The sequence below is a fragment of the Crassostrea angulata genome, chromosome 1, assembly GCF_025612915.1.
Source record: "Crassostrea angulata isolate pt1a10 chromosome 1, ASM2561291v2, whole genome shotgun sequence".
NCBI lineage: Eukaryota > Metazoa > Mollusca > Bivalvia > Ostreida > Ostreidae > Magallana > Magallana angulata.
The window spans coordinates 41,790,938-41,807,856 of NC_069111.1; the positions used below are offsets into that span (position 1 = coordinate 41,790,938).

Here is a 16,919-nt window from a genome sequence, read left to right on the forward strand (position 1 = left end):
GATCATTCCCAACTACTACGTTTTACAAACTGAAAGTAGCGCGTGTCACCTTCGTTCCGCATCATTGCATGACAATTTATGCAAGGAATTCTCAGGTGTTTTCAACAAAACAATGAGCTATATCTGTTTTAATTGCGCCGCTGGGTAAATAAAAGATATTAAATGATAACAATTTACGATTCCGTCGTTATTTTCTTTTGACTATCGCAAGCAACGGACAATGGAGTACAAATTAGCCTTCGGATTATTCCTATTCCTTTCCATCTGTAAGTACTATATACGTTTGTAATGTTTCCTTAAAAAATTTAAATAGTCATACAGGATGTTGGTAGGTTTTTGATGAATCACTAACACTGTACTCCATTGGAATTTAAGTTATAGGGAAGCTATACCTGTAGTGCACGGTATATGCACCTACAACACAAATTGTTGTAAAGGACGGTGTGTTTAGGCTTATTTTTCTTGACATATATACGATGTATAGCCGCAAGGAATTCATCTGGACAATGTTCATGTAACGATATAAATAGATCAAGAGATCAAGTCTCAAACATAAAATACATGGCATAGAAATCAGAAGAAATCAGATATTAGTTTTACTAACTAGGGTATTATATATCGCTACAAAAATATGCAATTGTGTTTACTGGTTTACCGTATTTGTAATTACATGCAAATATAGTAGTAAATTATAATGTCTTGGCTTAGAACACTTACCCGTCTTCGTAGTAAGATTTTGAAGTGCAAATAACTGTCATTTGGAAATTATAAGTAGATTTTATTACTTATGTAAAAAAGATATCGATAATGAAACATTTATGTTAGTTTGATATAATAAGTTGAGCAAAGTGTGAATGATATGAAATTTTAAAAAAATAAAGACAATTTTAAACATATCAAATAAAATATTTTAAGCGCGTATATTCAGCTTTTTCTTATATCATAAAGTAGGCCCTTGTTTCTTTAAAGACTCTATCTGTCGAAAACGTATAGAAAGGCCAAACGCTTTATTGTTTCATTTGAATATGTTTTGTCTCCTGGATTTTTTTAAATTTAAGTGCAAGCTTTTTTTTAATGAAGATCCAGTGACAATAATAACATACTTAAGACAGTTATCTTATTTAACAAAAAACTTAAATATAAGTAAAAAAATAAATCTACTGATGCTTGTCAGTTTCATGCCATAAAAGAATATTTAGTTTCAACAGTAAAATTTTAATTGAAGTCTCAAGTTTTATAACTTGAATAACTCTCAGCAATGTTTTTTGGAACAGTTAATTTTTTTTATTCTATAGCATATTAATTTTTTAAGTTCAATTGGGAATTGTTTTGAATCAACCGTTATTGTTTTTAATAAAAACGAATTTATAATTGATAGACTGCTCGCATTTTTTAAAAATAAAGAAAACATTAAGAAAAACTTTGAAGAGTTGCAGTACACGTCCTTATACATGTATACTGTATCTTTTATTGAACATTGTCTTTCATTCTTTTTTTCTACATATTATAGCATCTGTCGTGAATGGACGACTTTGTTACAGTTGTTCCTACATCGAGAACGAGATAAAAAAAGATTACGAGTGTGTTACCTCCCCTGCCAATGTCACTACAGCTAAGACTGTGTCATGCCCGGATGATGGTTATTGCTTTACGCAGACCCAGTATCATAGAGGTAATGATCATAAAACTATTGAATGAGGAATAACAAAATTCTTTTTAAAAACAGGGGGGGGGGACGAAAGAAATGAAAATAACTTCTGACTTTTATTTTGCAACAAAATTAAGGTGGCTGGATAGAAAGTCAACAAATTTCCCATCAGATCTGCCTTAAAATTTTAAATAAGCCAAGTTTAATGTTAGATATTAATTAACAAAAGGTAAAGAAAATATCCAAATATTTCTTCTTTAAATTTTCAGCAGTTTCCTTCATCTTTGTACATAGTTCCTCTTTTTTAAATTCTAACCTTAACTCTGAAAAGGCCACAATTGTTCTGTAAAGGAGGGAATGTTAAATCCCCTTTTCTTTAAATTACTTTATTTGAATATTTGTTTGAATTCTTAAACATAATAGCAACACTACTTTGTATACATATTTAAGTGGTTGTGTTCATTAGATGCCTTGAAGGTTCGGTCCATCACGCGAGGCTGTGGGAGGCAGGTTGATCTTCCCTGCGGTAGAAACTGCTGCTCTACTGACAGCGCCTGGAGCACCTGTCTCAGCGAATGCAAGGCCAACAACGCACTGTGCAACAACCAGGATAAAACTCCCACCGTGGGTCCGAGGGGTGGGTCCACCTCTTTAAGCCTCTGTACCTGGTCCATGACGCTTCTTATAGTTTCATCCTTAGCATTTAAATGAAAATTAAGCACACATTAAAAATTCTGTCAACAAGAATTGCTTGGCAATATATCTTTGCTAAATCCTGTTCAACTAGTGTATGACAGATGAATTAATAAAAGCTCTTTACTTCAGATGTAGTCAGATAATCTAAAAATATACATTTTTAGAAAGAAATATTACAATACGCCAAATGTTATCAAGATTGTTCTTTTTCTGGCTACGTCGTTAGTTATATACCGGTAGTTAGACTTCTTTAAAAGCGTTGGTATTCGTGTATGTGAATTTAATTTAACACAATCATGTATTTAGACTGATATTTTTTTTACATTGTATCAAAATTAGATACTTCTTTGATCATATTATTTTATTTCATTTTATTGGTAGGTATAATCTGTTTTAGACTTTGAAAAAATATGGTGCGAACTTTGTGTGGCTTTACCAGAACATTTGAAAGACATACTTCGTATTATTCAAAGTGGTCTTTAACCTTAAAAAATGTAGCTTACATTATTTGTTTCCAGCAGAAAGAAAATGAAATTCAAAGTTATATTAATTAAGATTTATCTTTCTTTCATTGGAATACCAATGTTTACTAGTACTGGCAATATACATGCATTCGTGTTAGTAAGAGAATGCATCAAAATAACTCTAATATGATGAAGTTTGAGTATGGTTTCTGTTAGTTTCTTTTTTATTTCTTGTTATTTAGGGAGGGTTAAGCGGTTGACTGTTGGGTTTTTTAAATTCAACCTTAAAATGCATTGATAAGTTGCATGGTTTTTATGTTTCCAGCAATCGTACGCCCTTAAAAGATAAAAATCTTTGTTTGTTATTATACTAATTTAATTTCTTTAAAGTGAATTGTAGAATTTGATTCTTTGGAGGATTTTAACATTGTTCATTTACCACAAATGATATTAAATACATTTAAACCAATTATTTATGATTTTTTTATATATATTTGCATGCTACATATATATTGTGTGCTGATGACTGTGATTTTGCTCTTTGAATATTACTTCAAATTTAACAAAATTTCATTTAAATATTGGTGATAGAATCCCCTCAAATACCAACGTGTTTATTTACTAGTATACTATACGTATTTCACTAGAAATAAATATTTCCACGAGAATTTGACTAAAAATCACATAGTTGTTTTGTCAGCCATTTTGAATAAACACTGTTAATACTATTCAAACCGGAACGACAAATTGCCCTTTCCCGAGAAAATACAACTTCGACTCAAACGAAAAACACGCACACAAAAATCAGGTGACGCTTAACATTTAAGTAATTCTTCATATTATTATAATGTTTTCTATGATAACTTCAATAAGACAGAAAAAATGAATAATACTAATAACCTGATCCTCTTCCGTATTCACACACGCCTACTATATACAAACATGGTTACTATCGTTAATTTACATCCGGTGCCTTGTCGATGTCAGGGCGAGTTTCAAACATTTAATTAGTTTGTATCAGCTGGGTTTTTTAAATTAATTTTTTTCTAATATATGTATATGTAGATAAACATCAAACTTTGAACTCTTGTGGGGCCCAAAAATTGTCCATGGGCCCACCTCTAAGCAGTTATGAATTAACAATATGTCAAAATGCTTGCATGTAAGTACATGTAATACCATATTATTTTTTTTGGATAAATTAATGATTTAAAACTTCGACCCTCCATTTTGGCCCAACTCTACCCCGAAGATGATGACTTCGACAAACTTGAATTTAGATTATCTGAGGTTGCTTTCACGCAGCTTCTCTGACCAATTGATTTTTGAGAGACAGATTTTTAAATATTTTCCTCTATATATTTATATGTGAAAATTCGAACCCTCATTGTGGCCCCACCCTGACCTCATGGATTATGATTTGAACAAACTTGAATCTACACCACCTGAGGATGCTTCCACACAAGTTTCAGCTTTTTGGGCCGAGTGGTTTTTGAAAGAAGATTTTTTAAAGAGTTTTCTCTATATTTCCTTTGTAAAAATTTGACTTTCTATTGTGGCCCCATCTTGAACTTGAATCTGCACTACCTAGGGATGTTTCAACACACAAGTTTCAGTTTTTCTGGCCAATTGGCTTTTAAGAAGTGTTTTAAGCAGTTTCTCTATATATTCCTATGTAAAAATTTGAACCCTTTTTGTGGTCCCACCCTACCTCTGGGGATCATGATTTGAACAAACTTGAATTTACACTAACTGAGGATTCTTCTACACAAATTTTAACATTTCTGGTCATTTGGTTTTTAAGAAGATTTTTGAAAGTACCTACAAATTTTCAAGAATATTCTTAATTATCTCCCTTTAAAAGAGGGATTGGCCTTTCATTTAAAAAAAACTTGAATTTCCTTTACCTAAAAAAAACTTGTGCCAAGTTTGGTTGAAATCGGCCAAGTTGTTCTGAAGAAGAAGTCGAAAATGTAAAAAGATCACAGACAAACGTTGGACAAAAAAGTGATCAGAATAGCTTAAGTGAGCTAAAATCTATAATCTTATCTTCAACCGATCATTTGCAACCAAATTTAAATTAACCTCAGATCTTCTTCTCCAAAGAAGATTTAAAAATGTTTTGCTAAGATTAATAACTCATTATTATTTTTCAATCCATCTTTATTAGTCATGTAAGCTCTAGTGCATAATATACTAGCTTTTACAACTAAATTAATTACAGTAAGCATGCATATCATTATATATAAATGCAAACAATTCCCGTATTAAAATTTATATTTTTCATCACAAGAACTTATCAGAAAAGATAACGTTTGAAATGAAAATAAATGTATATTTTTGAAAGTATTTGCCGTATTGAACTCGAGAATACATTATCGTCTGACTTCATGCATTTCAGCAGGTAAGTTTATTGTTGCATGATCCTATTTACATAAATCTTCAAGACAACTCAATAGCTTTCAAAGATAGACTGACTAATAGCATTTGTAGCTTTTAAAATAAGTGGAATATCATTTTCGGATAATAAAACTTTACAGTTTTTATAATATCATTTAGATGCAGTTTTAAAATGAACAAGTTAAGGTATATTCAGACTAAAGCATATGATAATTTATCAGCCTTTAATACTTTTGACAATGCCAAGGCTCATGTTTACTTCTAAACACAATGTCAACGCTTATTGTAATTTCCTCACATACAATGACAGGACATTTTAGTCTTCCTCAGACATGATATCTAAACTTTTGTAACGTTCCATACAGACAATGTCAAGATCAAGACTTATTGTAACTTTCCTCGCAGACAATGTCAAGATCTTGACTTATTGTAACGTTTCTCACAGACAATATCAAGATCTTGACTTATTGTAACGTTCTTCACAGACAATATCAAGATCTCGACTTATTGTACAGTTCTTCACAGACAATATCAAGATCTCGACTTATTGTAACTTTCCTCACAGACAATATCAAGATCTCGACTTATTGTAACGTTCCTCACAGACAATATCAAGATCTTGACTTATTGTAACTTTCCTCACAGACAATATCAAGATCTCGACTTATTGTAACGTTCCTCACAGACAATATCAAGATCTTGACTTATTGTACAGTTCTTCACAGACAATATCAAGATCTTGACTTATTGTAACTTTCCTCACAGCCAATATCAAGATCTTGACTCATTGTACAGTTCTTCACAGGCAATATCAAGATCTTGACTTATTGTACAGTTCTTCACAGACAATATCAAGATCTCGACTTATTGTAACTTTCCTCACAGACAATATCAAGATCTCGACTTATTGTACAGTTCTTCACAGACAATATCAAGATCTTGACATATTGTAACTTTCCACACAGACAATGTCAAGATCAAGACTTATTGTAACTTTCCTCGCAGACAATATCAAGATATCTCGACTTATTGTAACGTTCCTCACAGCCAATATCAATATCTTTACTAATTGGAACGTTCCTCACAGACAATATCAAGATCTTGACTTATTGTAACGTTCCTCACAGCCAATATCAAGATCTTGACTTATTGTAACGTTCCTCACAGCCAATATCAAGATCTTGACTTATTGTAACGTTCCTCACAGACAATATCAAGATCTTGACTAATTGTAACGTTCCATACAGACAATATCAAGATCTTGACTAATTGTACAGTTCTGCACATACAATTTCAAGATCTTGACTTAACGAACGTTTCTCACAGACAATATCAAGGCTTAATGTGTTTTCATATATAATCTCAAATCTTTTATTTAAATTTTATTTCTTCATACCCAATTTCAAGGTTTTTCTTACTTCCTCACACACATTCTTTATTCACTATTCATGTAGATACAATACAAACTCCACACAAAACAAAATACTTCAATTAGCTTATCATTTCGTAATTTATATACCATATTATGTACTTTCCAAGATTGTTTGTAATTTAAACATTTTCTGAGCTTTAAAGTTATACAAGTTCGACCATTGAAGGTTTTATGGAAAAATAAGGTTTAATATATTTTCACGGTAAATATCATACAATATGTCTCACGTTACAGTGTAGAGACAATCCTTACTTATGATGCCGAGTCTTATGGTTATGTTCTTCGTAATACTTTTCAGTGAGGAACCTAACAACAAGTCAAAAAAAACACCAGAAATGTGAGGATGTCCAAAAAAGTTGTGTTTGTTTTGCTTTGGGTTTTTTATATACCTCAACAATTGATTTATACCTGTTGTAAGATGTAGTCTGAAGATAATTTACACACAAGTATGCAATTACTATATAAGTAAAAACAATGAACTCTTTTGGACGACGGCTTTGAACAATAAACGTCGTGGGTCTTTTCTACAGCAGACACAACCAATAATGCTTTTCATAGGTTTATATTCCCTCGATACCTTAAAAAGAAAAGAAAGAGAAGATTAGTTTATTTGAAAAGACGCAGTTCTGTCTACAAATGATTCCAAATGTTTCTTTCGTCGCCCATTTTCATTATCGATCAAAAAAGGAAATATAAATAACTTAGCATTAGCAAGACGTGTTTACAACTGTTTGTCTACCATCACATCAACTCATCAATTCGGTTTGGGGAGTATTTTGTCCTTGGGTTAATTTTGTCATGGTTTAGGTAGAGAGGGGGAGGTTTTTTATTAACATGAAACCAGTTAATTGTGCAAGTTTAAGTTTGACATCTAAAATGTATTAGAAAATATAAACAAGCTACATCTATGAAAAGAATGTGGGATCGAGAGGTTTTAAGTCTGTTATTTATGGCGAAAGTCATCTTATTGCAAAGACAACAGGACACTTGTCTTTAATAATTATCTTAATAAGTCATAATCACTCGTAACTGACAGATGAGTTCAGCTTCATTCAAAGAGGTATTTGTTCATGAATAAATCATTAATTTTTGATTGGCTAGTTCATTTGCTCCTCCGTGAAATATGATTGATAACATAAGATTCATTCATTTAATCGCGAATGCAACGTAAAAGAAATGTCGACGTATCATTAATGTGGTACATTTTGTTGTAAGTTGTTGTTTTTTTTAATTAACACCACTATACACCATAAACACATGTATTTACTGTATATTTTTCAATCAGATGTATATCATTTTGCTATTATTAAAATAAACAACTACTTTCTACGTTTCAACTGGCTATAAAGTACCAAAATTTTTATAACGTACATGTATAGTCTGGGTTGCCCATATTACAATATGATTTGCGCCAATAACATATAAATATCACGTTGCTAGTACAAGATTTAGGACGAAATGCGTAAACAATATTATATTGGGTTATAATCTTAAATATCGGCCCTAAAATATATTGGGTTATAAACTTAAATATCGGCAGTTAGAAATATTTTTTAAAGTCCTTTGACGATTTTAAAAGGTTTGTTTTACAGTGATCATCACCGTTGAATTCTCTTGGCTTCCAAAACCAACAACGACGTACAATACCGCGTTTTCTCTCAACTCTATCGATAGCAGATATGTTAACCTTGTTTTTGCATATCCACAAAAATGTTTATATAAAATATTCAAACATTACATATTTATACAACTGTTTAATTCATGCAATCCGTTGTCAAGTGAAATTTTTAATAATAATTCAGATTTTTTCCACCAGTTAAATCGGCATCAAGATTAATATTGCTCCAACTGTAGCTTGATTTAAACAACTGGTTAGTATTTATAGTTGTAATTGTCTAATGCCTACTGTATTTAAGTCACATTCAGGGGGTCAAAATTGGTGTTTGATAATATCATCCGCCCACATTTCATTACTTGTTTCCCAGAGCTTCCTTGATTTTGCGCCAATCGTATCCAAGCGTGGTTCATAGCAACGCTCCTTTATTCCGACTTCCTCGACAGTCAATCTTGTGTCGCCATTAGTTTTCATTCATATGGTTAAACAACATCCTTGGGTTGATTTTTAAATTGGTATTGGCTACACAGTCATGTACACTGTACACAGCTCATGTCGTGAGATCATTCAGCCCCTGTGAAAAGTTTCATTGGTGCAGTTTTAATTCACGGGATGTGTTTTGAAGCTTGTTTCATGGTCACTTGGACTTTGATTCGTTATGCTTGGAAAAAACTTTTAAAATTTTTTTTATCTAATATAATTTTGCCTAGTATCAAGGTGAAATGTTTTAGATACATTGAAAAATTTCCTTCAGTATAATTACTCGGAAGTGAAATGTTTACATCCATTCATTGAATCAAAATTGTTAAACACTTGCCTGTTATTATTACTTGTCATGCTTTAAAAATAGCTACAATGTAGATATCAAAATACATGTACTCTTCAAATTTAGATAACAAGTTCATTTGTGTTCTTTTCTGTGGTTGTGTTATTTCTTCATTTCCAACAAAAGTAATTTTCCTCAAGTTATGTTCTATGAACGTGCAGCCTCTTGTCTCTAACTCTGTATCCCTTATTTTACGACACACATTTAAAACGTTCATATTGATTTTAGTTTTATACTCATGCTGTAGCTTGATGTCCGTGATTTCGCTTAATTGTTAGCTGAAAATAACGTTTTTGTATGGAAATATACGCGTGGCTACAATTATTTTATATATTCCTGTTTATATTTTCGAATCCTTGATATTCCTTTCTCGATTTTTTATCATTAAACGTAATAGATGTATATAATGTACACATGTTTAGCATACCAGAAAAGATTAATCACGGCAATTGAAGATGCAAATAATATAGGCCTACTAAAATTGTTTGACACGGAAGCAAGACAATTAGTGAAACGGATTTCATGATTGAAGGATATTTCTTATGCAAAAAAAGAAAAACGTTTTCTTTCATGTGATGTATAAATCGGGATGTAGCAGTGACATTTGTTCAAGTTTTAGGTGCCAAGCTATGCCAGAAATGCCCAAGGCAAGAGCCTTAAAAAGTAAATTCTGACAAGCGAGTTGATGGACATCATTAAAATCATTAAGAAAAAATATAAATCCTTCCATCGAATAGCTTAATTGACAAATTCAATCCTTTTTAAGGAAAATCTGTAGACATTAAGTTTAAGCTGACAAACCAGCGATCGGGTCTGATGATTGCAATTGATTGCAACAACTTTTAAGGTTAATTTAAATGAATTCCGGAAACTACGGAAAGTGACATAAAACACAGCCGGGTGCTTTGAAGGGAACTGATTTATTCACAGATTTTTCCGTGCATTGTAAATAATGCAAAAAATTTTGTTTTAATTATCGACAGAATGATCATAACCATCATGTTTTATGGACTGTGTGTAACAACGAATGCAATTATAATGTTAAACGTCGACTAGTGTCTCTATCCCCTAAGGGGCCCCGCCCGAATGACAGGTTAATCAACAAACAGCATGGGTTCTTTCAGTGGTCTTGTGTTTTAGATGTCCTCTTTTCATTTACCTTAAATTTAACGAAACTGGCGGTCATGTCTTGGCGATCGGTTTTGGATTTTTACAGAAACTGCTCTCTTCTGATCGTCTGTGGATTCTTTGTATCAGGTAAGCGTTTCAAAGACTGTGAATTAGTCATCTGCAATTGCAATCCCACGTACGTTTGTAGGCATGAATATTGAAGACAACAAGATTACCTGACTTCTGTTTCGGATATTTGTGATTCCCTTTTTCTATTTCAGTAAAGGTACGATTTGCTTCGTTGTAACACATTTGTGTGTCTTTCAATGCATAAATAACATATGTAAATTAGACTGATGTTTAAAAATTGATTTTCTCTCTGTGAAATATAGTGAAATGCCACAAATTCTTTGAAACGATGCGATGGCGTTTGATCGATCGGAGGTTTTAACAGCTTTTGTAATGCAAAACCCGCGACAAATATAAATGGAAATAATGTTTTAATTTGATGAAAACAAGATTGGAAAATTTTTAAATGTTTACTTTTTACAGGGGGTTACTTGAAAAACTTTTCGAATGTATTTTTAACCCAGTTCTCTAAACCTGAATGAATATGATAATATTTTAACTTGCAAACCATCTGGGGTTCTTTCAATTTAAATTTCATGAGCTGATGGTGAATATAATTAACTAAATATATTTAATGTCAGATTTTTGCTTTTAATATTTTTTCCATAAAAAATTTTCCTTCAGCCAATCATAATTTCCGATTTAATATATGTAATGCAGGTAGTACTAAATAGCAAAGTGTACCAGTTACTTGCCACTTATTGCAATACAATCTCTCGTTAGCTTTTCCGCCAACTGTTATATCCATGACCTGTGGTCTAGGACGATAAACAGGTTTTACATATGTAATGTGGACAAATGATTATGGATGTGTTCTTGATTTATAGTTTCTTACATTCATCAAACGTTTAGGGCATTGCTTGACCTAAAATCTTGGACTCAATTACAGATTCTTCGGAACGTACATATTACTTTACTTTACACTCCAAAGGAATATTGTATCAACACTGTAGTTTAATATATGTATAGCTACGTAAAACTGAATACTATAACATATGGAGAACATAATATATAACTTAAATAGTTTGCATAAAAGAAAGTCAGTTAATGAAGTATGAAATCTACTTTAAAACTTGATATTTATATGATTATAATGATTGAACTTAAGCGAATATGTGTACATACCAACAACTAAATGCAATTCATATTTATATGCAGGACAAAATCATTATCATATCTGTTTTTCAGAATTATTTGTTGGCCACGTGTACACAATTAAAAAAGATTTAAATATCGCAGAAAAGAACGATTTTTTTGCTTTTTATATATATTTTTGAGATCCCTATTGCCAAAGCTAGTTTTTCTATCCTTCTGTCTTTCTCTCCTTCTGACTGTCTGTCTGTCCATTTGTCATTGGTACCCATTTGTTGTTAGGCTATTTTTAAGAGAAGTATTGCATATATTATTATTGTATATATACCAGTAAACTTAAACGTTCTGACAGAGATTGTGTTGCGCAAACCCTTTAAGCGAAATTTGGAAAAAAAATTATTGTTTCCGTATTCTTGATACATGTATGAGAAAAGATTTGAAGGAGTCTTTTGCAACTTCTTTAATTCAATTCATCGCATCTGTCGTTAAGTCACAGTTTGAGTATTATAATTGCTTATGAAACTCTGTGTTTTATTCTCATTAGTCTACATTATTGGTATACCATGAATACAATAATATGTATGACTTGTTTATACATTTTATTTATAAATTTGCTAATTTCTAAAATGTTTAAGTACCCTGAAAGGTCCATGGATTTTTTTTAATTGTTTCCGTATTCTTAATACATGTATGAGAAAAGGTCTTAAAGAATCTTTGGCAACTTTTTAGTTCAATTCATCGCACTTATCGTTCAGTCACAGTTTCAAAGTTATAATTTCTTATGAAACTCGCTTTGTTTTATTCTCATTAGTGTACATTATTAGTATTCCAAGAATTCAATAGTATTTATGCGTTGTTTATCCATTTTATTTATAATTTTTATATCGTCACAAATATGGTTTGGCTATATGGCTAGAGTTAAGAGTCATTTTCTTAAGACTTTCCCGACAGCAACCCTCTGCTTTCGACAAACACACATTCTTAACGCTCAACGGACTATTGTTTACAGGCATCTGAAGTTAAAGAGAATATTTTGAATACATTTGAAATTATTTAAATATGATTAAAGATAATTAATTATATCCTTATTTTCATCTAGTAATATACTGATGAGAAAAATATAATTTCTGAACGAAACACTAAAAATGAATGCAAACCATCTTAGGCGGGCTCGATGGTCGTGGTCATTTTAAGACTATATTTATCTTCTTTAGAGGAAGAGCTCTCAATAAAGATATTGGGAAATATTCAAATTTTAAGGCAAAGATATTTGGATTTTTTTTTTTACTAATGAAAAGTTTATGGTCAATTTTATCATACCTAAAATTTTAAGGCCTATCGGGTGGTTAATTTGTTGACCATTAGGCTTCTTAAAAAGACATTCCTTGCAAAAATTCATCGCAAATTAGGCCTATATGTAAATGTAAGGATTTGACACGTTCCTGTGAAATCCCTGCCATCATCTCGAGATGTCAAAAGATTGGGTTAGTCTCTCGAGAATTATTTTTCCTATTTCTTTATTATAAACAGGTGTACGGTAGTTTTGTTTGACACACAAGACTAGACTTACAATTCGGCTCGAATCAATTTCTTAAATGTTCAAATAAAACATTACTTAATTTTAATAACACTGGAAAAGAAATCCAGAGCAACTTAAAATAAATTGTAGTTGAGGGGAAAAAATGAGTGTTGCTTGCTATGAGCGTTCCTAAAGATTTTTTAGGCATGCTACTTGGCTAGTGGCTGGTTTATATCCTTTGAATGTTCCTAAATGATTGGTTTATTTTACAGCTGTCTTGCTAGTAGCTGGTTTAAGCGTTATAAGTGTTCCTACATGAGATTTTCTGTTCATGGACGCCTGATTAGTGGCTGGTTTAGGTGCTAAAAGCATTCCTACATGAGATTTTGTTTTCTTTAAAGGATGTCTGGCCAGTGGCTGGTTTAAGTGCTATGAGTGCTCCTACATGAACTATGATAGCAGTGACTACCGATGCGTCACAAGTCCTGCCAACGCCACCAACGTTAGAGTCCGAGAATGTAGGCAGGGCGCCGCCGAGACGTGCGTCACAAAAACAGTGTATACAAAAGGTATATTGTAAAACAGTGTATACTAAAGGTCGTGTATATTGTAAAACAGAGTATAAAAGGTAGTGTATATTGAAAAACAGTGCATACAAAAGGTAGTGTATATTGTAAAACAGAGTATAAAAGGTAGTGTATATTGAAAAACAGTGCATACAAAAGGTAGTGTATATTGTAAAACAGTGCATACAAAAGGTAGTGTATATTGGTAAATAAAATAATGTATACAAAGGTAGTGTACATCGTCAAACAGTGTATACAGAAGGAAGAGTGAATTAAAACAGTGTATGCAAAAGGGAGTGTACTAGTAAATTGTAAACAGTGTATACAAAAGGTAGTGTATATTGTAAAACAGTGCATACAAAAGGAAATGTATATTGTAAAAGGTAGTGTACATTGTAAAAGGAAGTGTATAGTGTAAAACTGTATACAAAAGGTAGTGTATATTGTAAAACTGTATACAAAAAGTAGTGTATATTTTAAAAGGTAAAAGGTAGTGTGTATTGTAAAACAGTGTGCATACATAAGGTAGTATTAATGTCGTAAAACATTGTATACAAAATGTAGTGTATATGCTTAAACAGAGTATTCAATATGTAGTGTTTATCGTAAAACAGAGTAAACAAAAGGTAGTTTATATCGTATAAATGTATATCGTAAAACAGCGCAAACAAAAGGCAGTGTTTATCTTAAAATACTGCACACAAAAGGCAGGGTTTACCGTATAACAGGGCATACAAAAGACATTGAATATCGCAAAACAGTATACACAAAAGATAATCTATATTGTTATAAAGGACTACGGACGCATGCTCCCTACCATGACCGATTCCATCTTGATTTATTTTTAATTTGTATACTATAGCCACGATAACATGCGGAATATGCAAGTTTGAGTGCATATCCTTAAGAAATCGTTGACTTTAGTTCCCAACGAGTGAGGGAAAATTTCTTGAAAAAGAAGGATATATAAGCAATAACAAATTGCTCTTTCACCAATCTTTCATTAAAAAAAAACCCAGCTAGAAGTCTAGGACGATTCTGAGCACTTCATATTATACCTGCACTCATTAAGTAAATTTATGAAATTCTTTCTCAGGCGTTATCTAGCCTTGTGGTTGACCTTTTCTTTGTTAAGCGTAATTAAAACATAAATTATGCTGTAAAACAAAATGATCAAAGAAAATTTAACGTAAAATTTTCATCTGAAAAATAAAATGAATATAAAACTTTATTTAATTATTTGCATCTGTTATCAATGCATATTTTCATAAATGGATGAAAATTAATCTTACTCTGTTTTATTTTCTGTTTACAGATAGAACGCAGATCTATTTTATGTACAGAAACTGCTCAGTGCCCGACTCATTTGACTGTGGTATATCGTGTTGTGTGAATGACAGCGTCCATGACTTCACTTGTCAGAAGCATTGCCGCGGTGATTTCTGTAATTTCGAGGACGAGAGTGTTCGATTAGTTCAAACTCAAGCCCATCAAACAGCACCCGGAAGTGGGGCGTTGTCCATTTTACACAAATTTATTCGAATGACCGTTTGTATGGGATTATTATTTATTTATATCTTTAATTTTCTTTTCTGTTTTTAAAACTATTCATTATCAAAGCAAAAGGTAGTGTTTCATTTATTGTATCCACGTACAAGTATTATAAGTGTTACTGATGTCCTTATATTGTACTTTTTGAAATGTTTTATTAATTAGCTTTAATTGTTTTATACTTTAAAATATTAAATATTATTTATTGTAAAAGAAAGATTTGATTTCTTTTTTAGATATAAAGAAAATTAATGAAATGCACCCTGCATGCCGTGAGCACTTTGTAATGTCAAATGGGGCTTTGTAAAACATCAATGGTCGATTGTTAAACAATAGCTACTAAACCATCTGACAGTGTATTCGTCTTTTTTTCTTAATGAGTCGTGCACTTGGTTCAAGAATGCCTTTTCGAAGACAAACGCATTTTATCAAATGCAAATTTAAATCAATTCAAAGTGATATCGATAAGAAGATTGCATGTTAACAAGTTCTTGAATAGCCCAAAGTGAAAAGTGTAAAGAATGGGTATATACAGATCTTCTTTAACAAAGGAAGAAAAATGCTTTAAAATGGTCATAACTATTTTGCCTCTTTAATGCAAAATTTAAATGAGGAAAATCGTTAATAAGATAATGGGATTTAAGGTGGTTCACTATACTTTGATATTGTTTCTCAACTCAGCATAAAACTATTTGATTATAAAAAATAGCATAATACATAAGTGTATTACTATGTAACTCAAATAGTCGAAAAATAAGGAGTTTGGGGTTCGGGGAAAGAATATGATTTTCTAAAATTAGATTCAGAAATATAAACAAAAACCTCGGCGAATTTGAACTCTTTGTTGCAGTTCACATGTTTGATACTTTAAACACTGAGCTATGATGATATTCAATTAAATCTATTGATACAAATGCTTTCACAAAACATTAAAATCCCTATCTTGTGACATCGTGTCATGAGCTGTAGTTAGCTACCTCTAATGCAGTTTATACATATTACTTTTTACAAATGTAAACAACTTCACAGACTCATTAAGATATACAAAAAAAAGTACATGTACATGATGAAGAAATGATGAACATGTATAAACAGATAGAAAAAATTACCCTGTATTTCTATTTTAAGAAGGTAAGGAGATTTTATTCGTTAAATTGTGACGTGGACTGGGTGTTCGTGGCCATTTTAAAGCTATATTTACCTCCCTTTAACGGAGAGTTTTGTATCAAGATATAGGGAAATGTTCAAATTTTGAAAGAAAAAAAGATTTGGATTTTATTTTACTAAACAGTTTATGGCCAAAAATATCAGATTAAAAATTTAAGTCAGATTTGATGGTTAATATGTTGGCCATCTAGCCTTCTCAAGTAGTTTTTTTTTTTTTTTTCTGGAAAAAAAATACTGTACATACAATAAAAATGCATTTCATAGAATAGTTTTTTTTTTATAAGTGAAAAATTTTAACTAAATCAACCATAGAGAAGAAGCGAATGACGATTTACGAGATGCGATTCCTATTGTCTGTAATGTTTCTCATCAATTCTACTCGTGTCACAAATGGTACACCATTCAGTCCTTAATAAAGGCGTATCTCTGTCCTGACACATACCATCCAAATGATGAAAATATTAACTAAGATATCCAACAACTGCGCAGAAGTCTGATGGAAATGATACTAACAATGCTTTCATGAATACGGGCAATAAAGTCCGTTTCAAATTTAGAAATAGAAAGTCATGTCAACTTTCAATAATTAGATAAAGCACTTATTAATAATAGAAAAACAAATAACAGAAGTAAACCGAATAATTCAACACACCCAAAAATATGAAGTTTGAACATTGATAAGACAACGTCTATCAATTCCTCTC

General features: G+C 31.5%; 2 protein-coding genes across 2 annotated transcripts; both read left to right on the forward strand.

The window, feature by feature from the left end:
* Positions 1-70: 70 nt before the first annotated feature.
* On the forward strand, positions 71-3,271 carry LOC128156005 (uncharacterized). Its single transcript, XM_052817960.1, has 3 exons — positions 71-266; positions 1,511-1,672; positions 2,115-3,271. The coding sequence occupies exons 1-3, from the start codon at positions 221-223 to the stop codon at positions 2,357-2,359; spliced, it is 453 nt and encodes a 150-aa protein (XP_052673920.1). The 5' UTR covers positions 71-220; the 3' UTR covers positions 2,360-3,271.
* A 6,865-nt stretch (positions 3,272-10,136) lies between these two features.
* Positions 10,137-15,402, forward strand: LOC128157074 (uncharacterized). The gene is made up of 4 exons (XM_052819434.1): positions 10,137-10,338; positions 13,333-13,500; positions 14,813-15,049; positions 15,285-15,402. The coding sequence occupies exons 1-4, from the start codon at positions 10,266-10,268 to the stop codon at positions 15,353-15,355; spliced, it is 549 nt and encodes a 182-aa protein (XP_052675394.1). The 5' UTR covers positions 10,137-10,265; the 3' UTR covers positions 15,356-15,402.
* Positions 15,403-16,919: the final 1,517 nt, after the last annotated feature.

What these genes read in the sequence shown, in the direction of transcription:
- LOC128156005 (XM_052817960.1), top strand. Translation starts at nt 221, where the DNA reads ATGGAGTACAAATTAGCCTTCGGATTATTCCTATTCCTTTCCATCT. An exon ending in ATTCCTATTCCTTTCCATCT is followed by an intron (nt 267 to 1,510) that starts GTAAGTACTATA and finishes TACATATTATAG; the next exon opens with CATCTGTCGTGAATGGACGA. An exon ending in GCAGACCCAGTATCATAGAG is followed by an intron (nt 1,673 to 2,114) that starts GTAATGATCATA and finishes TGTGTTCATTAG; the next exon opens with ATGCCTTGAAGGTTCGGTCC.
- LOC128157074 (XM_052819434.1), top strand. Translation starts at nt 10,266, where the DNA reads ATGTCTTGGCGATCGGTTTTGGATTTTTACAGAAACTGCTCTCTTCTG. An exon ending in AAAAACAGTGTATACAAAAG is followed by an intron (nt 13,501 to 14,812) that starts GTATATTGTAAA and finishes TTCTGTTTACAG; the next exon opens with ATAGAACGCAGATCTATTTT. An exon ending in ATTTATTCGAATGACCGTTT is followed by an intron (nt 15,050 to 15,284) that starts GTATGGGATTAT and finishes TTTCTTTTTTAG; the next exon opens with ATATAAAGAAAATTAATGAA.